Genomic DNA, 22204 nt, shown 5'->3' on the forward strand with positions numbered 1-22204 from the left:
ATATGGTGCAAAAGTATTTATTTGTGGCACAAATAGCTATATTAAAGGTGATAACATCTGTATGGAGCAAATATTTGCATATGTGGTGCAAATAACTATATATAGTGGTGCAATTATGTGTGTGTGTATGGTGCAAATATATGCATTTCTGGTGAAAATATGTATATTAATGGTTAAAATATCTATTTATTTGCCTCTACAGTACTCTACATAACTAATTTATGCTATTTTGTGACCATTTTCGCTATCGTACTAAATCAGTATCATCTAAAGACATTGGTGATAAATTATGAATATACTGGGCAAAACTAGCACCGTTGCCATGGTGATGCTTGAAATATTTGGGCTTTTTTTTGAAAAATTGTTTCTATTATTCATTGTGAAAAACAAATGGTTCTCAGGTACTTCATCCAATCTGCTCCAAATTTTACACACTTCACATCGGTATTGAGGCCGTTGTCATGGCAGCGCAGAGAATTTCAAGCTTTCATAGTGCAACAGGAAGTGGTAATTTCAACATTCTTTATGGAGTCTGCTCCAGATTTTATATGCCAGGTTACAGACAAAGTCTCAACATGTGCAGATGTTAATAATGCACCCGCTGCCATGACAACAATGTGAATATCAAAAATTTTCCATGAAACAGGAAGTCATTATAGCTCCATTGTACTTTATCCAGTTTTTCCCCAATTATCGCTACTATCACAGCATACATTATTACTTTTTACACCCATTGTCATATTATCTGAACCTCAACATACATGAACATAAAATAATAATAATGTAAGGCTTTTAGAGGCAGTGCTCACAGATAGGCCATGGATTCAGAATGATATAAATGACTGTTTCTTTACTGTTTAATTGTTTTTCAATATTTGCCCCAGGGACAAGTTTCATTCAGTGAAGTGTGAAGAACATCATAGAGTCCACTCATTTAAATTACAAATTTATTCAACTTGTAGCACTGACCTTGTCTTTAAAGAGCTCAGTTTTCAGATCAGGATGTGAACTCTTGAACTGGTTTATCAGGGAAACAATAAAAGACTCTCCCAGATCTACTCTGACCTACTCCTTTCCTGACATCATCTAAAAATGTCTTGTTAACCTCCACTGAAATTCAGATTAAGCAGGATCAAAACTGAAGCTCTCAATTCATTCTCTGTTGAAAATTCATTTAATTGGAATTATTCATTCATCACAGAAAAAGAGAAGCTTTACAAAAGTGTGCAGAATGACAAAAAATCCTATTATAGAGTATATAAATAATCATCGACATATTCTTAGAGCAAACAAGAGCGTTGTCGCTTGTTCCTGACAGTACAGTGAAGTATTGTAAAAGTCAAAGATGGCATGTTTAAGATGTCAACGTGAGATTTCATTAAAAGTGAAAGAAATAGGTAACAGATAAACAACCGACCAGATTAAAAAAAACACAGGTATCTCCTTTTACTTTCACTTCCACATCTAAGTGTGCGTGGTTGTTAAGAATACACACCTCCATTCACTGAACATGTTGATTGATTCATGACAAAGTTCATCTATATTTCAACAAATCAGTCAGAACTTATATGCAGAATTAAACAGCAAACAGGCAAGTTAAGGTTGATGCTGTTCTGAAAACAAAAGATGGAATGTGCATCAGTATGAGGAACTAAACATTAATAGTAATAATCGTGCATACATTCTTTGTCTGTGTCAGTTTTAATCCACTTTTAGAGTTTATACAGGTCTGGAAAAAAGTAAGAGACCACTAGTTTGAAGTAAAATGAACATTTTTGCTTCTATAAAAACCTACTGGAAGCATTTCTCCCAAACTGCATAAACTATAATCATCTATTTGCAGAAAATGAAAACAACGCAGCCTTTCCAGACGTTGTACAATGCCAAGAAAACAAGTTCATACTCATTAAAAAACACACAAAAAGAATGTTGCACAAATTAATTCTCAGTGCAATAACCCTCATTTTCAGTCACAGCTTTCATGTGTCTTGGCAAATTCTGCTCCAGTCTTTCACACTGATTTTTTTCCCTGTTTTTTTCCGCTTCTGGAGCTGAAATACAAGCAGTTTGGCTTTGTTTGATTCCTCGTGCTGATCTTCCAGTGTTTATCAATGAGGTTCAGGTATGGAAATTTGCAGTTGTCTCTTAATTTTTTTTCCAGGAATGTATATTTAACCCATAAAGACCCAGTGTTACTTTTGTGGCTGTTTCAAAATATTTTTTTTATTTATATTTAAGTTTTCTTAAGTGATTTATCATAATTTATTATGACATAATCCTCTGTATTTTGTGTTTTTTCAATGAACATCAGGTATTTTCCTATATTTAATTCATTGATCATGTAGATGTTCATTAAAGCTCAGAGCAAAGTTGAGGGTTGTTGTATCAAAACCAGAGAAAACTGAAGAAAAAGTGACTTTTTCCGCAAAATAAATCATTAATTGAACATAAACCCAGCGTGTCCATCCACTGTCATGGATCCAACTCTGGTGAATCAATGTTGTAGAAGATGATGGTGTTTCCACGGTAACTACAGAGCCTCTGAACGTCCAAATGGGTCATATTGGATGACTATAAAAAGATGAATAACTGCATTTTACAACAACTATTGACATGGATTGATAGAATTAGTGGTTCAGAATAGAGCTGCAACCGATTAATCGACTCAAAGTGATCCAAAAAAATCATTCAACCACAATTCTCCAGAATCAAAGCTTTGTTTCCTTCCTTTCTCTGCTGTTAAACATTGGTTCCACTGTTGTGTTTCACACGGACGCTTATTGTGACGCACAAAGAAGCTTCATTTCAGGAAAACTGCAATAGAATATCTCCCCTCAATCAATTCGAGTCAATTAATCGAATCGGGAATTTTTGCATTGACTTCAAGCACCTAGTCGATTAATCGGTTGCTGCTCTAGTTCAGAAGTTATTAAACATTTCACATCAGTAGATGGTTTTGATCACCAGTGGATGTTTGGGTCTTTATGGGTTAACTCAGGCTTTGTAATTCTAGACAGTACATATTCTATAAAAGAAACAAAATGAGCAACATCCTGAAGGTATAAGTCTGATCTCATGTTTGTTAAAAAGGCAGATTCTCCTTTATAGTACAAGTCGTCCTAGCACTATAAGGATATACTGAAATATTCTAACCCATTATCGTCATCTCTGTCTGTAGTTAAAACAGAAATATTATTCCATTACAGAAAAAAATCCAGACACAAAACAAATTCAGTGAGAAGCGAAGCAAGCAACTGAATAATAATATTGACAATAACAATACTTCTCTTCACTGAGCCATGGGTTAAAACAAGCATTAGGATCTGCCTCTGGGTTTCCAAAAAAATAGTTTTTACATTTAGAGACATTAATATGATGTTAATCAAAGTGAAATAACCACTGTTTCACTCAGTATTTTGGATTAAATCCTTTAAATATCAGCTTCATGTCTGAGAAAGAGGCTCTTTTCTGCATTTTAGAGAGAATGAAAAGAGAAATTAAACAAATACATCAGTTTTATTTAAAGAAAACCGATTAATGCCCTTTAAAGTATCTGTATTTGCATGTTTAGTTTGATTCAAAACGGGAATGGCATGATTATAACACAAGAAAGTCAGTTACTGTAGTTTATTTGTCATTTTCCTCTTTTAATGATTAAAGAGTATTTGAATAACTTTTTTTTTTTTTTTTTTTATTATTACTTTTCGGACATGTCACATAATAACATTTGTTATATACGCCACTGTGCAAATGCATACATAAAAAATACTAAGAATTTTATTCATATATGCTTAAAATAACAAAAATATACGAGTAAGTTTGTTTTGTTCAGTCCTATGCAAAAGGTTTAATCTACCATGGGTTTGTTGTTTTAACAGAGTTTTAATGACCACAAATATTTAATTCTCAGGATAAATAAAGTTCAGCTCTTTTGTTCAAATAATATGTGATTCGTTTTTCATTTTCATGTGTTTTATGCCTGATATCATTCAACATGTCGAACATTTGTTACAGTTTCAGTTACATTTCTGACTTCAGCCTGTACAAACCAGTTAGTTCTGTTTTTCTGTTTGCTTTTAAAACTCTGCACATACTTCCTGTATGTTGTTCTAGTATCAAAAGAGAAGGGACTGAGAAATAAACATCTGCTCATTTTAACCCTTTAAGACCTGGATCTATTTTTGTGGCCACTTTCAGAAGCATTTTAGTGATTTATCACCGTTTATTGTACTATTATCTTCTGAATTATGCATTTTTCAGTGAAACTCTGGTATTTTCTTATATTTAATTCACTGATCAGGCAGATGTTCATAAAAGGTCAGAGTAAATCCAAAGGTTATTTTTTTAGAACACAGAAAAAGTGAGTTTTCAGCAAAATATATCATTACCTGACCATAAAACAAGTGTTTACAACCACTGTCATTGATCAAACTCCATGGGTTTTACTGGTGAATCAATATTGTAGAAAATGACGGTGTTTCAGTGTTCTTAACATCCCAATGGGTCATATCTGATGACCATGAAAAGATGACAAACTACATTTTACATTAACTATTTACTTGTATGTATAGGATTAGTGGATCAGAAGTTTTTAAAGACGTCAGATCAGTGGATGCTTTTGGTTACTGGTGTCTGTTTAGGGCTGTGAGGGTTTAAACCGGCAAAAACAACAAAGTTAAAGGTGGTCAGAGAGTTTTTCACTGTCCTGTAGTTTCCTGTTCATTCTTTCTGTTAATATTATTGAGAAGAAACAGACGGTAACGGCTAATTTTGCTGTTTAACCCATAAAGACCCAGTGCTATTTTTGTGGCAGCTCCCAAATTAATTTTTCTCTATATTTAACCTTTCTTAACTGATTCATCTCCATTGATTGAAATATTATCTTCCTTGTGTAAATCATGTATGTTCCTGTTGTTTAATTTACAGATCATGTAGATCAGGGGTGTCAGACTCATTTTAGTTCAGGGGCCACATTCAGCCCAATATGATCTGAAGTGGGCCGGACTAATCAAATAATTACAGTGAAAAAAGTAAAATTACACGATGGAGATGTTTACATCTACAGACTATCCTGTAAAATTGTGAAAAACATGAACAAACTGAAATGGCCTAAGAAAAATAAGTGCAATTTTAACAATAATATGCCTGTGTTTATCACTTATACACGTACAGATCACAGTGGATCTACAGATACGCAAAACATTTAGTAATAGGTAGAATATTGGTAAAAAATACACTTATTTTTCAGGTTAGTCACATATTTTGTGAAAGAATAGTTTATAAATGTCAACATCTTCATGTAATTTCCCTTTTTTTTTTTTACACTAAAACAAAGAGAAAACTGTAGAGTTGTCATCATTTATAGATAATTATGATAGGATATGACCCACTTTAGATCATATTCATTTGTACGTCTTTTACTTTACAATATCTGCAGTGTCATTTTTGCATTTCACAAATTCATCAGACCCTTTGGAGTGCCAGATTTGGCCCACGGGCTGCATGTTTGACACCTGTGATGTAGATGTTCATTAAAGCTCAGAGTAAAGGTAAGGGTTATTATATCAAAAACAGAGAAAACTGCAGAAAAAGTGACTTTTTCAGCAAATATATCAATAACTGGACATAAAAACAAGCGTCTCCATTCACTGTCATTGATCCAACTCTGGTGAATCAATGTTGTAGAAGATGACAGTGTTTCCATGGTAACTATGGAGCATCTGAACATCCAAATAGGTCATATCTGATGACCATGAAAAGACGACAAACTGCATTTTACACCAATTACTGACATGTATTGATAGGTTTAGTGGATCAGAAGTTATTAAACATTTTAGATCAGTAGATGGTTTTGATCACCGATGGAGGTTTGAGTCTTTATGGGTTAAAAATAGAAATGTGAATGTAAAATTGTACTGTTACACTTACAAACACCCAAAGCACATACATAGATATGATGGATGTATAGAATACATACTGCAGTTCTATACATCCTTTGTGCAAATCAGAGGCGTAATAGATGATTGACAGCCAGAAAACACAGGTATTTTCCTTCAACTGTCACTTCAGCTGAACTCCTTTAGTGACAGCTGGACGGTGATGGAAACCCAGAGGCAGACCCCGGCAACAGGTGAAAGACTGATGACATCCGAATGGACCGAGGCCGGCTGTACAGAAAAGTGCAATTTATATTCTTACTATCATTACTACCTACCAGCATCGCTCCTGCTGTCCCACAAGCAATCTACAGGTCAGCATGCTGCACTAACTCTTAGGTATACACTGGGACAGCAGGTATAGGCTATAATATCAGACTAAAGAGGAAATATAAGCTTTTTTTTTTTTTTTTAGCGAGACTAAGCCGTTTTGGTGCGAAATGTGGCACAACAAAAACTCCTGTTGATGAAATGTATTCAAGCGTGTTCGTTCTTTAAAAGAAAAGTGTGTGGTTTGTTCAGTCCGGGATGATTTACTGAAGATTGGTCACAAAGTCAACATTATTTTGTGAAAATAATACATAATTTGTACGAACATTTTCTTTTTTTTTTTTCTGTATAAAACATTCTCAGGTGCTGTGAGTATCATGGTGGGAAGACGTGATAAAATACTTGAAAGCAGATGGAGTATATGTAGTGTAGTTATGAATAATATACACTATGTGGACAAAAGTATGTGGACACGTTGAATTCAGGTGTTTCTTTTCTAACGGGTCTGGGATACAAAACAATAATGACAAACCTTATAATATAGTTTTATATTATGGTAAATATCATTGTATTGCATTGGTTAGTTTTGTTTAAATTATCTTTGCTTCCAAAATGCCTCAAAGATGGTTTTTACTTAATTTCTCTCAACATCTACTTATTTTTTTTTTTTTATCCATGACTGATTTTAAATGTTCTACCTCTAAATTTCTAGAATATGTTTCATGCTCTGATTGTAAATAATAATTTTCCACCCCAACTAACCATGTTACTTAAAAAGAGAACTCTCCCATTAAGCTTTAAGGAAATATTAATGTTTATATCTCAAATCAGCATGAACAGGACACCTTACAGCTGTAGCCATGATGTGTCCCAATATTTTTGTCCACATAGTTTATAAACATCAACAAAACAAACCAATGCAATAATGTTTTTCCGAATATAACACTATATTATGACATTTATCATTATTGTTTTGTATCCCAGACCCCTGTTAGAAAAGAAACTCCTGAATTCAACATATCCAAATACTTTTGTCCACATAGTGTATCTCAGAGTAGGAGTGTTGCTCAGGTGTAACCTCCAAGACAACGTCTGCTGTCATAAAGTGTTTTCACAATAAAATAGAGTTAACCGAGCTTAGGTTCAGGGATCAATGGTTTTCAATTATTATCAGCAATTTTCTGCCTTGAATCAAAAGATAATAAGTACTTGAGCTGAGAGCGTCGGAGTGAATTAAAAGTAATTGATGTGAGAGTCAGAAACTTCGGTTGACAGTTCCTTGAGTATTTTGTGCTAAAGAAAATTCCGATTATAATCAGAGGTATTAGCGCTCTTCCACAGTGCAGACGTTATTTCATGGTTTTTCATCAGATTCTTTGGAGAAGCGCAGAACAGCAGATTAACAGAAGAGCAAATCTACCAGAAAACCAAAGAGTACTTCATTAAATCTCCCCGCTACACACAGATCAGCACTTCTGTTCTGAGAGGCTTCCAGAAAAGCGCCTGATGGGTAATGAAACAAAATGTCAGACTGAGGTGGAATGACAGGGAGTGAAATCCTCTCATGAAGCCTCCTGAGATCCACAGACTTTGACCCGAGGTCCTCTGAGATTCCATTCTTCTCAAAGGTCAGAGAAGTCATGACAAGAACGACTTCATTTCATTGCACTGAATGTTTGGTTCTGTCTCATAGGCTGTTATTAGACTAACAGGGTGTCTACAGGTGTCAAACTCCTACATTCAATGATTTCATGTCATTTAAAGGTCATTTTTAACTCAATTTTAGACTGATTTCTTCGACAAGTCATCTTTTTTAAGCTCATTCATTGCAGGTAAATATAAAGTCAAGTGTTAATATAAATTTAGTCGATATGGTCTGATGCAGAGGTAGGTTTTATATAGGAAAACGGCAACAAATTATATTTTTTATTGAAAATTTTCATGACATCATGTGATACTAAAATTTTGACTATATGTCACTGTGGAGGTGGGACGGAATAAGAAAGGAAGTAACGAATTGAGCTGTTTTCACCTACAATATGCAGATTTTTACATATTTTTCTGTGCATTATTACCAACATTGATGTGTTTTATTACATCTGAGTCTTATGATTCTGTTTATAGGGTGTCTACAAGTGTAAAACTCCTACATTTCATGATTTCATGTCAATTAAAGGTAATTTTTAATAAAATTTTTGGCTGAATTCTTTGATAAATCATCTTTTTTAAGCTCATTCATTGCAGGTAAATATAAAGTCAAGTGTTAATATAAATTTAGTCGATATGGTCCCATGTAGAAGTAAGATTTATATAGGAAAATTAATTCTTTATAATAGTCTGAAAATGGCTACAAATCAGATTTTTGAAGGCAAATTTTCATGATACCGCGTTATACTAAAATTCTGATTCTATATGTCACTGTGGAGGTGGGACGGAGTAAGAAAGGAAGTAACGAATTGAGCTGTTTTCACCTACAATATGCAGATTTTTACATATTTTTCTGTGCATTATTACCAACATTGATGTGTTTTATTACATCTGAGTCTTATGATTCGGTTTATAGGGTGTCTACAGGTGTGAAACTCCGACATTTCATGTCATTTAAAGGCAATATTTAATAAAATTTTAGACTGATTTCTTTGACAAATCCTCTTTTTTAAGCTCATTCATTGCAGGTAAATATAAAGTCAAGCGTTAATATAAATTTAGTTCATATGGACCCATGCAGAGGTAGGTTTTATATAGGAACATTAATTCTTTATAATAGTCTGAAAACAGCTACAAGTCAGATTTTTGAAAGTAAATTTTCATGACATCGCATTATACTAAAATTCTGATTCTATATGTCACTGTGGAGGTGGGACAGAGTAAGAAAGGAAGTAATGAATTGAGCTGTTTTCACCTACAATATGCTGATTTTTCCATATTTTTCAGTGCATTATTACCAGCATTGATCTATTTTCTGAGTCTTATGATTCTTGTAACACCTCAATAAACACATTTGGAACAAAGACAGTGGACTATAGACTGTGGATTTTTAAGATTTCTAACATCAGATATGTGGAGTTGATGCTGAAGAAACAGATAAATGAAAGTAGATAAACTGTTTGCAGAAGTAAAGCTCAACAATTCAGTACCAAATAATAAGTAAAATTTCATTATGAAAATGTTTACATCTACAAACTATCCTTTAAAAAAATGTGAATAACATGAACAACCCAAAATTTCTTAACAAACATAAGTGCAGTTTTAACAATATTCCATCTCCGCTTATCGTTTACACAAGTTCATTACAACTTACAGATTGCATTGGATCTATAAATGCACAAAACATTTAGTAACAGGCCGAATATTGTTAAAATTGCACTTCTCAATGTTTGTTCAGGATATTCATATTTTTTATTAAATGCTAGTTTGTAAATTTACACATTTTCATGTAATTTCACTTTTTTATATATTAAAACAAAGAGGAAAAATTTAAAGTTATTATTTACACATTATTATGATATTATTTTACTAGTTCAACCCACTTAAGACCAAAATAGGACTTTATGTGGCCCCTAAAATGATTGTTAATATCTTCAGTGTGATTTTTGCATTTCACAAATTCACCCAACAGGCTGGATTGGACCCTTTGGTGGGCTGGTTTTGACTCACGAGCTGTATGTTTGACCCCCCTATTCTACAGTAATAAAAACAAAATAGTGGCATTTATATTCTATTCCACATTCGTACTGAACCTGCAGACACCCAGCATGACTAAATCAACTCTGTGTCAGATTATTCATGACTAGACGATGCTTCAACCCTGCTGCAGGAGGCTCTAATGAAAGCATTTCACTCTGACACACACACACACAAACAGACGACTGGAGACGCTTCACATCTGAAGGTATCTCCAGCACATAGTGTCAAGACTTCGACGTACTGTGGACATGTCATTAAAGGATCAATGCAGCGTTTTAAGAGTATAAAATCTTGCATAAGCCTTGCAGTAAGAAATATATTAGTATTTTCACACTATACACATGCAAACCACATACTATTATATTTACAATAGTGGGAAATGGGGTTTAATGTCGACATGTCTGATTTGTTTTTATGAGTCGTGGGTGATACTTCTGTGCTATAATCAATAATATTGCTTGAGATTTCATTGCAATTCCTTCGACCATCACGTCAAGACAGTTTTCAGATCACTACTGTTGCCTTTTAATGTGTATATATATCAGATTAAATCGAGGAGCCCTGCTTTAGCATGGCCTAGCCTATAAAACATGCACAGACATGTACAGATTTCCTGAATAAGAAGGGAACTAGCTAGTCATTTTTTGCAGATTACTATATTTACAATAGCTGCTACTCATTTTTACCACATTTGAGTACAAATGTGAATCATTTCCTTGTTTCAAAATTCAAAATTGATGTTGTGCTTTTCACAAAAAAATCACTCTGTCTGACCGCTTTGGGTAAAGTAGATTTTCTCTGTTGACATCAGTTCAGTTACAGTGAGAGGTAGCCGTACTGCTAACAACTGTCTATAACAGCGATGGGTAAATGGGACTTCAGACTTTTAATGACTACTAATGTGGTTTCATGTTTCTCGGTTGGTGGAGCGTGTCATGTATGTTGCCACTTGTACAGATTTGATCCCCTAGAGGTGCAGATGTGTTTCTCTCTGAATGGGGTTCTCTGCAGGATTGGAATTCTTTCAGCAATTTGTGTCGACTTGCTCCGATTTTGTGAAACGTTGGTGTAAATCAGCTTCCTGTGACCTGAATTAGCCCACAGCCTTGTTCCACAGAGAGGAAAGGAAACTAATTAGCCAAAAACAGTTGTTAGGACTGTGGGAGCTTAATCTAATTGACACTCTTCATGCTTCTTTTTTAATTTGTTTGAACCGATGCCACTGTTTCCACTCCTCTGTGGTCTGGTGTGGCTCTTCTATTATTTTCTTTCCTTTTTTTCACTGCAAATGATGATCACCAGCCTTCGGGTAAATATACTTTAACTTTTTTTGTAGGTCTCTTAAAAAACAAATCTTCACCAAGGATGCTGTTTAGTAATAATAGGACAACATACTACACCATACTGCATTATACCATGCTCCTTTTGCAAACAACACATGCTTAAGAGCTCTTTGCAGGAATATTATGATCTGATTTCCTTTAAGTCGAAACATAATTGCAGAATAGTTTAACATATTTGACCCAAATGTCTGTAAATATTGGGTGTAGGTTAATTTAACCGGTTACCCTGTTAAAAATCTAAGAACTATTTTAATTACTTTCGTATAGTAATGTTCAATCCTTTTCCTGATTTACCTCAGCTCCTATTTAAGCTTTTAACTGAAAAGGATGAACATAGATGCCCTATTCACCAGTTTCTTTAATATTGAGAGATTTTTGCATTTAGATTTGCAGTAAAAGCATGAATGTACGGTGTGTTTTGATTCATCCGTTGTTGAATTACCGACATTGATCAAATCACTAACCCTGACAGTATCCCTCTTTTTTTCCATTTCCTATTTTTCCTATTTTCCTCTATAAAATCATGTCTCCATGCAGAGCTCTGACTGATTATTAATATTGTTGGCAGCTTTGTATAAACTCCCCACACACACACACACACACTCACACACACACCTCATAATCACTGTTATTCAGTCTCATTCCGCTGGGGCTGTAGGCTGCATCGTTATCGCAGATTGATCCAAATGCGTCTTTCCACTCACTTCATTTTGGCAAACAACTGGGCTACAATAATCAGAGCTCTGTCAGATGGATGGAGGCCGAGATGAAAAGAGGAGGCCTTAAATCATGCAAGTCATTTATCTGTTCCCCGAATAGCACCCTGTTCCATCTCTGTCGTCTCTTTTATCACCGCTCCTCACTCCCGGTGTCTGTGAATCGGTCCATCTGCAAAAAAGACCAGGAATCCAATTACGTTCTCGGGAAGTGTTCCAAAAGTCCCAGAAGTGTTGCAAAATATTGTCTGGATTTTATTTTGCTCTGACAGGCCTTGTGATGACTCCACTGGTGACAGAAACTAAAATAAATAAGGATAGTTTCCACTGTTGGCTGTTGTTCTTGGGCATGCTTTTTACTGGCATTCGTCATGACGTGAGTGAGATGAAGTGGACGTTTGGAAACTTTTTTTTTTTGTTTTCAGGTGATGCCTTTTAAATGCGGAGAGGATTTGACAGCAAAGGCGCGAGAGAAAGGAAAACAACAACAGGGATGACACTCAATCTACAGAGCTTGTTTCAATGTGCAGTTTCTTCAAAAATAAGACGCGAACAAGGTTTCTATCGTGGATAGCGGCGAATGAATGAACGCTGAGATAGCACTTCTGTCTGACATGCTTGTACTGTTAATTAAAAGAGTCTGGTAGTGGCTGTGTGGTAGGACGAAATGCAATGAGTGTGTCTGTCTGATGCCTTGAAATGCAGATAAAAGTGCTGTCGGAGGCATCACGTTGAGATTCACCTGAAGGGGAGAAGTTCTTTGTTTTTGTTGTGAGCGGCCTTGGTCGTAAATATAATGTCTGATTCCTTGGAGCGCACTGACAAACCGTTGGACTCCTGTGTAATATTTAATGACAGGAACTGAATCAACTGATCCAATTAAAGTGTTCTCTTATAAGTGCGGAAGTGTTTCTACCCTTTTCACGTCATCATAAATTGAGCCTGTGCTTCTTTGGCCCGTTGAAGCTTGCATGCATTCAGTCTAGCATTTTTTCTGCAGATCGGAACTACGATATCTACTTGGTTTCATTTAAATGCATGCATTCTCCGTATGCACGTGAATAACTTTCTTTTCATTGAGCTTGAGGTTACTCTTTTGCATGTGATTTTTCAGTGCATAGTGCATTACATTTTGTATTGTGCGTTTTGTGTGACTGCCTTATAGTTACGTTCGACTAGGATACGCTGACATCTGGAGCGAAGCATGAATGTTTTAGGTTGGGATGCCGTTTGAGTGATGCAGTGATCAAGGAGTTGTGGTGTTGGGACATGATAGGGTTCCTGGAAACACAGAGCCAGATGGTTGTGGATATCATTACTGTATAAGGAGACATGAGTTTAAAACAAATAAACGACTCCATGTATCCTCTCAGGTACTGGGAGCGGATTCCTCCGTCTTCCCAGCCTTGCCGTTCTCAGCCCCTCCTTCTGTCTTCGCTGTATCTGACCCCGCGGTGCCCCTGGACGCCATTCCCGGAGATGGCGCACCGTGCAGGCTGCCGTCGGGAGTGGCGGCCACAAATGAGCGCGGATTGGAGGCGGGGCTGGCACTCATGGCGGAGTCGGGGGTTCGGCTGGCGCTGAGGTCGCCGTCAGGGGCCGCGGTGACCTCCGGGCTGTCGGCTTGGACCTCTGTCACGGCTGTAGGGGACACGGCGTTGAGGAGGGGTTTGTGGGACGCGTAGGTCATTCCACCGTCAGTGTCGCTGTCTAAAGGGATACCAGAGCTGGTAAACTCCACCCCAGAGTCGCTCATCTCCAAAAAGTTATTGTCTGAGGTCAGAGCCTGGTAGCGGCCTGGTTTGGACACCTCAAGACCCTACAAAGAAAAGAGTGTGGAGATATGAGATGCATGATAACAGACATCCAAATAAGACCAGTGTCCCTGTATGCCACCGACATGTTCAATCAACTATCAATAACAAGTTGAATTTGTGAGGTTGTTAGATGTTAGAGTCCTGTGGTGCTGATGCAGGAGATCAATCTAACAATCGAAGTGGGTGGTACCTTCACTGGAGGAGAACTCAGCTAATTAAATCAAAGTCCATATATGACTTCCCATCAGTGATCAGTAGTAACTATACTGATATCTGTAACCATTTCCATGTTATAAGCCATCAGAATATGGATAATTATAAGTAAAGGCAATTTTTTTTAGATTTCAAAAATTCTTCACAAATAGAAAAATCAAAATTTCTCAAAACTATGAACAAACTTTGTAGACATTGTTTAAAGGAAGATGCATGTAAAATGTAAAATGATGAACACAGCACCTTCACAATAGCTATCAGACAGTGAGCTAAAAAGTACATAACATTGTTTACTGAAGTTGTTGTACACATGTTTATCTAAATAAGACTAACGTTGAAAGTTGTAATGACTCCTCACAGGAAAAAATCAAAATCTTACCAAGTGTATTTTTCTCATTTCTAGTCAAAATATCTCATCACACTTAAAATAAGACATTATCACCTAAAGAGTAACTTTTCAGTGAGATATAAGAACTGATTTTTTCAACAATAGATCTTGAAAATCTTATTTCAGGAAATCTTACCAAGATAATTTTCACTTGTTCCACTGGCAGATTTTTTTTTTTTGCTTAATTCAAGCAAAAAATCTAATTTTCAAAGATTTTCCAGATCTATTGTCTAGAAATAAGTTCTTATATCTCACTGAAAAGTTACTCTTTAGGTGATTACGTCTTATTTTAAGTGTGATGGGATATTTTGACTAGAAATGAGAAAAATACACTTCGTAAGATTTTGATGTTTTTTCAGTGCTGCACCTACACCCCTGTTGCTCCCTGCTCCCCTACCAGTATCACTATCTCACTTCTTCTGTCTTCCCCCTTGACCATGCACTGACCCAGAAAGACCTGAAACATATAGGTCAACAGTGCCATGTAAATATGACGCCTCAACCCCAAATTTGACCTTGAAGGTCAGGGTCAACGCTCAAAGAACTTGCCCAAGAGCTTCACAAGTTGCACCTTAACATGATGGAAATAAGGCGATTTAGTAAAGAATAATTGTGTATGGATTACACACTGATGGACAGACAGACAGATGGACGCCAGAGGGTATAATAGTACCCCTGTGGGTGATGGCCGAGGGGTAGAAAGCAGAAGTACTGATACAACTTCTTTACTGCTGATCTTTTAAAAAAAAAATCATGTAAGCTGCTTGGTGCAAAGAATGCTGAACTTCATTTTACTTTATGTTACTATAATGTGAATATTATTAAACCAGCCTAAATACAGTAAAAAAAAATACTGAAAATGACAAACACTGACTTCCAATGTGCAAATTAGTTTTCAATGCTAAATGTTTTTCTGTGTTGCATGTTTATTGTCATGCTAATCTTCTTATGTTTACAATGTGTGATATATAGTGCCCACCCATGGATAGCTATTGTTCCATTTAGATTAAAATCAGTTGAATAACGAGTCTATCTTGACAATGTGAGTAGAAAGGAATGAATACATAAAGTACAGACACCTGAAAACTTCCTGTCTTTCCCATTTCAAGGTACACCGTGGTATAAAAGTGGATGGTTATCATACTGTGTACATGTAACTAGATGGAGAACGGGTCAGTTCAGGCAATTAAAATGACTTAGCATATTTTTCCATATATAACACTGTGACTTTTAACTGTACGAATGAATAAATAAATGAGAAAGAACATGGCAGAGGAGGAGGTGAAGGTCAGAGATGAAAAGCAGAATCAGGAGGTTTGGCAGGATAAAGAACATGAAGATGAAGCTGAAGCTGATGTGTAGCTGTGGGTGGACGTGGGTTTCCTTCACTGAATTCCTCCACTGTATAAAATATGAACAGCATTCAGTGAATAAGTTTTCAATTATCCACTTACTGAACCAATAGTGTACATGATGATGATGATGATAGTTCAACTTTTGGAGCAGCTGATGCAAATTACACAGAGGCAGCCTACTTACTGCTAAATCAGGATAAGAATAAAGGTGAAATAATGCAGTTTGTTTAAGTTTGTTAGAAAGATATGCAGTGAGGATCTGGAGGAAAAGAATCTAGTAAACAGAGTCTTTCCACCACTTGTTGAAGTCATGTCTCTTTGACATTTCCCAGAATGAATCGTCATCATTCACACAGGCCCTCGTCCATAAACACTACTGTGAAAGAGTCTTTTCAACAGTAACTCTGATAAAAATCAGCGAAGACACATGAACTGAACTCTTTGTCCTCATTCTCTGAGAACTGATTCAACCACTGGACGAAAATTAAATGATTTCAGTTTCAGAAACAAGCGCCTTTGTCTACTACTGGTGCATTTAATCATTGGATCTGTGGTATATTCAGTAAAGCTATAATGGCCTATTTTAATCAGCATACAGCACTGTGTTAAAGTCTTAGTCCAACATTATTTTAGTTGTTTCAGTAAAGTTCTAATATCCACACATATGCATCTCTCAGTCTCTGTATTTAGATCAAACCTGGACATATGTGAAGCATGAAAAGCAGGAAAAACAAAAGTTTCGGGGAGAAAGCTGCTTCTATCAACCACAGTGGGCGTATTTCGTGTGACCTCCCTTTGCACTGAACATGTCTTTAACCCTTTTGTTCAGACAATATGAGATTTATTGCATTAATTTTCTGATGTTTTACACCAGATTTTATTCAACAGATGTCAGATGGTTTTAATTATTTGTGCTGTTTCTTGTCATAAGGCCAGAGGTCACACTAAACACTGACTTCAACCTTTATAACACATTTAGTTCAGTTTTTTTTGTGTGTCTTTTAATGCTGTGCACATATTTCATGTATTTTCTCCTTTAATGTGCATATGCATGCTCATTTCAACCCTGGAAAAACAACAAAGATAAAGGTGGGCTAAGACTCCTGTATGCATTTCAGGACCTATTAAGTATGATGAGGAATGAAAGAAGAGTAAAAAAAAGTATTCCTCAAATCAACGTGGAAGAGATGGAAGACATGTGGAGGAAGGGAAAGGAAAAAAAGAGCTAAGAATTGAGGTCAGTGAAAAAGTAACATGAATAATTTATGCATGTTTCCAGGACCGTATTTATAGCTTTACCGTCTACCAGGAAGGTACAACTACTGATTTTTACATGAATTACATGATGGAAATGGGAATCTATAAATAAGCCATCTGGACTGGGCTTATAATCAGCACTGACAAATAGAGGTTTTGGATGTATGAGATTGAGATACATGCTTTTTTTAGGTTATTACTTTAAGAATTTCAAAATATATAAATACGTATTCTATTTTGTTGACGTACGTATTTACCCACTTCATTTGATCATCTATCAATAGCACCATATGTCTTTTACTAACACTTACTGACAGCATAAATCTGCATCACTAATTCTAATAAAACCTCACTCCATCTCTTCGTCTAAATACATGAGTTCTTCCTGAGTTGCATAAGATGGATTTGGATGACTCTCATGATCCCACTCTACTTAAAACATCACTAACTACACATCTTTTATTGTTGTTTTACAGAGAGACCAAAATAAAATAAACATAAACTATAAACTCAGTGTTTAATTGTATTTGAATTAATATCTTTAAAGTAGCTGTAAAGTAGTAGTGGTATTCCACACTTAGAACGACCAAAACCACCAACAAATCAATGCCATGTATCCACAGACTGTATCACTCACTGAATAATGTATGAAGCTCATTGTTTCCACACATCTGTATTATAGTATCATCAAGTTTTCTTCTTCAACCTAAAACTCAAAGGTGCTTATTTTAACAGTCGCTCAAAATAACAGTGTGTCTTATAATCTTCATGTACTGCATCAGCTGATAGTTTACATTACAGCTCTGTTAGCTTAGCTCTGTTTTTAGTCCGAAAACAGCCACAGTAAAAACCACTAATCACCTCTGTTTTCTGTACGGCAGGGGTCTCAAACTCATTTTCTTTCAGGGGCCAGATTCAGCCCAATTTGATCTCAAGTGGGCCGACCAGTACAATAATAGCATAATAACCTATACAGGGTGGGGAAGCAAAATTTACAATATTTTGAGGCAGGGATTGAAAGACAGTGTATGACCAATTAGTTTATTGAAAGTCATGAGAATTTATTTGCCACAAGAAAACTGACATAATAGAAAATGTTTTTATTCTATGTGTCCTCCTTCTTTCTCAATAACTGCCTTCACACGCTTCCTGAAACTTGCGCAAGTGTTCCTCAAATATTGGGGTGACAACTTCTCCCATTCTTCTTTAATAGTATCTTCCAGACTTTCTCGTAATAGTTTTGCTCATAGTCATTCTCTTCTTTCCATTATAAACAGTCTTTATGGACACTCCAACTATTTTTGAAATCTCCTTTGGTGTGACGAGTGCATTCAGCAAATCACACACTCTTTGACGTTTGCTTTCCTGATTACTCATATGGGCAAAAGTTTCTGAAAAGGTATGGATAATAGTGTTAGGTATGATTATGACATCAATATATGTTTGGTTTCAAAACAATTGACGTAGTGCCTGCTGAGAAAAAACAACTAAATGTTCATTGTAAATTTTGCTTCCCCACCCTGTAAATAATGACAACTCCAAATTTTTGTCTTTGTTTTGGTGCAAAAAAATCCAATTAAATTATGAAAATACTTACTTTTATAAACTATCCAAAAAAACAGTGAATAACCTGAAAAAACTGAAATTTTAAAAACAACCTTTAGAAAATTTAATGCAATTTTAACAATAGTATGCCTCAACTTGTCATTCATACAAGTGCACTACAAAGACACTAAACACTTAGTAACAGGCAGAAAATTGTTAAAATTGTGCTTAATTTTCTTTAGACATTTCAGGTTGTTCATATTTGTTCAGGTTATTCACATTTTATTGTCACAGGATAGTTTGTAAATATAAATATTTCCATAATTTAATGTTATTTTTTGCACTAAAACAAAGAAAAAAAATTGAAGTTTGTATTATTTATAGGCATAATGTGATATTATTTTTCTCACATCAAAGAAAGAAGAAAATGGAGTCATTATTTTTTGTAGGTTATTATGCTATTATTTTACTGTAGTTCATATTGGTCAATATGTGGAACCGGACCTAAAATGAGTTCCACAGCCTTGACTGTGGAATTTTTGCACTTTGCCAATTCATCCCACGGGCCAGACTGGACACTTTGGCAGGCCGCATTTGGCCCCCAGGCTGCATGTTTGAGACCCCTGCTGTGTGGTTTGTGTTGTCAGTAGCTGAACTAAAGATCTGTTTGAATCCAACAAACAAGGTCAGAACTGTCACAGTTTAGTCTGAACCGTGAATCAACAAACAGCAACTTAGCAAAGATAAGAACTTCCCATAATAACTTTAGACCTTCATAAGCCTCAGAATGAAACTGTCGAAGAAACAGTGATTCTACATTTTATCCCTTTGTCACTTTCTTTGACTCTAAAAGTTGCTTCTTAATGGTTCTCATCCCATCTGGTCACTTTCTGATGCTCTAGTCAAAGAGCCCCTGGTGTTCGTTTAGTGACTCACTACTCCCTCTAGTCACATAAGCTCTTTATTCTAAACACTCCGATGATAATTTTAGGTCATTTATTAAATATTTGAAATAGAAATACTACACATAGTCCCTTTATATGAAGTTAGGAGACAAGCTTTAGAACACTGAAACGTCGTTTATTTTACTAAACTGCTCAAAGCCAGACAATTTGACATCATTTAACATTTGATTTGATCATTTATTCCAGTAGAAAAGAAACTGTAGTATCACTGCTAAATGTCATCTGAGTACCATCACAAATTAAAGCCCTGGACCTTGAACGCTTCACATACTTGTTCTTTAATCTTTAATCTTATCTGTTCCATTGTTTGGTGCAGTGTGAAGGTTGATTGTGTTTTAATTACACTTGGCACTGACATGATATTTGATAGCAGGTTATTTCTACCAACCACCCTCAATCACAAGGACAGTCTCTTCTTTAATCTGTGTTTTTCATTGCTTTATTACCTTCATGTATAACTTTATGACCGTTTTGTCGTCTAGATTTCGCTCCTTCTCAGAATCGAAACACAGACTTCACCCTCAGATGCGATACTTCTCACATCTATCTTATCAGAATAATCACAACACATAAACTAACTGTTGTTTCGTTGACCCATTTTCATGATAAATTATAGTGAATGCACAGAAGGTTTCTCTGACTCAAAACAATATAAAGGTGTAGTTTTATAACATTGTCAAGTAGCTTGGGATCATGGGAGTTGTTTTCACTGCTGTGTGCAATGAAAATCTATCCGACAGAAAACAAAATGCAGATGAGGTAATGTATTATAGTCGAAGTCATATTGTGTTTAGTGATGTATATCGCCATGACATCATTTAATTCTGATAAATATAAATCTATGATACGACTGACGTGTAAACAAATGAAACAGTTCATTACATTGAATAAAATTATGGATTTCTTTTACAATTTGTGCATTGACAGGAATATTTGAAATACTGTCAGCACAAAAGTTAACAAAACACATAACATATGCCTCGTAAATTGTACATATTTTAATGTGGAAATGCTACTATTATAGCTTTCGTTAGACTTTTTCTCTGACTAAACGAACACAGAAGGTAACAAGTAGCGCCAGGCCCAACAAACGCCGCCCCTCGCATGTATTGTAGCTTAGTTTGGCATCGATCCAGCTGATGTCATCATGTTCATCCAATTATCACCTCTATATATGTGTCAAGTTTTAAGTAAGTTGAAAAAAAAAAAATAAAAAAGATGTTTTTATAGACTTTTTTTTTTTTATGCTGTTTTTAACAGATTTTAACTTGTCTTTGTTTTTATGATGTTTGTATTGTGTTGTTCATAGCCCACTTAACACCCTGTGTTTTCACTAGTTTTATTTACTTATTTAATCCCTTGTTTTATGTTTGGTGTACGGCACTTTGGCCAGCTGTAAAGTTCTTAAAGTGTTTTATAAATAAAGTTGGTGTGGTATGGTATGGTATCTGAAATTTCGCCCATTATAAGTAAATGGGAGAAGAAAAAAGATTTTAAAAATTCATAAAAAATTTAACTTTGACCTACTTTTCCCAAAATGAAATCACATCTATTCTGGGTCACTGACAATATATAAACCCAATTTGGTATGAATTCAACCAATAGTTTTGCTGCTACAGACATTTGAAATTTCATCCATTATAAGTAAATGGGGAAAAAAAAAGATTTTAAAAATTCCTAAAAAATGTGAACTTTGACCAACTGTTCCCAAAATGTAATGAGATCTTTTCTGGGTCACTGGCAATCTGCAGGGTGTCCCATAAGTCTCCATACATAGGAGACATAATACATCCCATACATATATGGTTCTAACATGTATTTCTTTATATTTCTTCTTTATAGTTCTTCAGCAGACACGCATTGAAATGTGTTCCCGACAAAATGGCAGTCATATAGAGCATATTATATAAATAAAAATGGTTTATGTCAAGAAACGTTTATTTTTCCTCTGTATGGAGACTTATGGGACACCCTGTATAAACCCAATTTGGTATGAATTCAACCAATAGTTTTGCTGCTAGAGTGTTGCCTCTCCTTTCAGAGGTGAGGTAATTATGCTGACAGTGGTATGGAAACATCATGGCTTGGTAAAATAATGGCCTCCAGTTTTCATTTGACATGCATTGTTATCTTGTTTTTTCCATGTGATACGTCTGTTTTTGTCTGCGGCCTCACCTTGATGGTAACCTCTGTGCTCTCTGAGGGCTGATCACACACAGACTGCATCAGAGAGTCCTCAGTGAACCTTGTGTAGGCTTCATGAACCACCTGTACATTCACACACACACAGAAAAACACACAAAGATACACACGCACAAGAAACATGTCAAACCATGGCACCAATACAAGAACATCCCAGCAGCTTCCAGCCATCAAATATATATAGATACTACTAGTAATTACATGAACACACACATACACACACACAGCACATGTTACTGCACAGGAAGCCTCTAAACACGTATATTGTATAGGAGACATAAAAGGACACTGACAGACAGGGGGTTTTATTTATCTTCATGTTGGGATCAGAGGTTGAGAAGAAACAGAGCCGTAGAGACCGCAAGCTTTCAAATACTGTATGACACCAGCTTTGAGCTGCAGGAATTCCAGCATGAGGGCAAGGTAAACGATAGATGGAAGCAAGACGTGTTATGTCTGGAGAGTCAAAAACATGTGGAAAAAAAAAAGAGGAAATGGACAGATTTCTAA

General features: G+C 35.6%; 1 protein-coding gene across 2 annotated transcripts in view; it reads right to left on the reverse strand.

The window, feature by feature from the left end:
* Nucleotides 1–10533: 10533 nt before the first annotated feature.
* The window catches only part of LOC115428289 (uncharacterized), a 38616-nt gene continuing 26945 nt past the window's right edge, over nucleotides 10534–22204 (reverse strand). The window contains exons 10-12 of one of the 2 annotated variants that reach the window (XR_003936599.1): nucleotides 21988–22150; nucleotides 21668–21760; nucleotides 13662–13771 (exon numbers count right to left, since the gene is read on the reverse strand). Coding sequence is in view for 1 of the 2 variants with exons in the window: in XM_030147199.1 (XP_030003059.1) it covers nucleotides 13322–13771; nucleotides 21668–21760 (543 nt within the window). In the remaining variant the exon portion in view is untranslated. Of the gene's footprint in view, nucleotides 13772–21667; nucleotides 21761–21987; nucleotides 22151–22204 lie in introns of both variants that reach the window. The other variant, XM_030147199.1, reaches the window with a different exon arrangement.

Source organism: Sphaeramia orbicularis, chromosome 11 (assembly GCF_902148855.1).
Source record: "Sphaeramia orbicularis chromosome 11, fSphaOr1.1, whole genome shotgun sequence".
Classification (NCBI taxonomy): Eukaryota; Metazoa; Chordata; class Actinopteri; order Kurtiformes; family Apogonidae; genus Sphaeramia; species Sphaeramia orbicularis.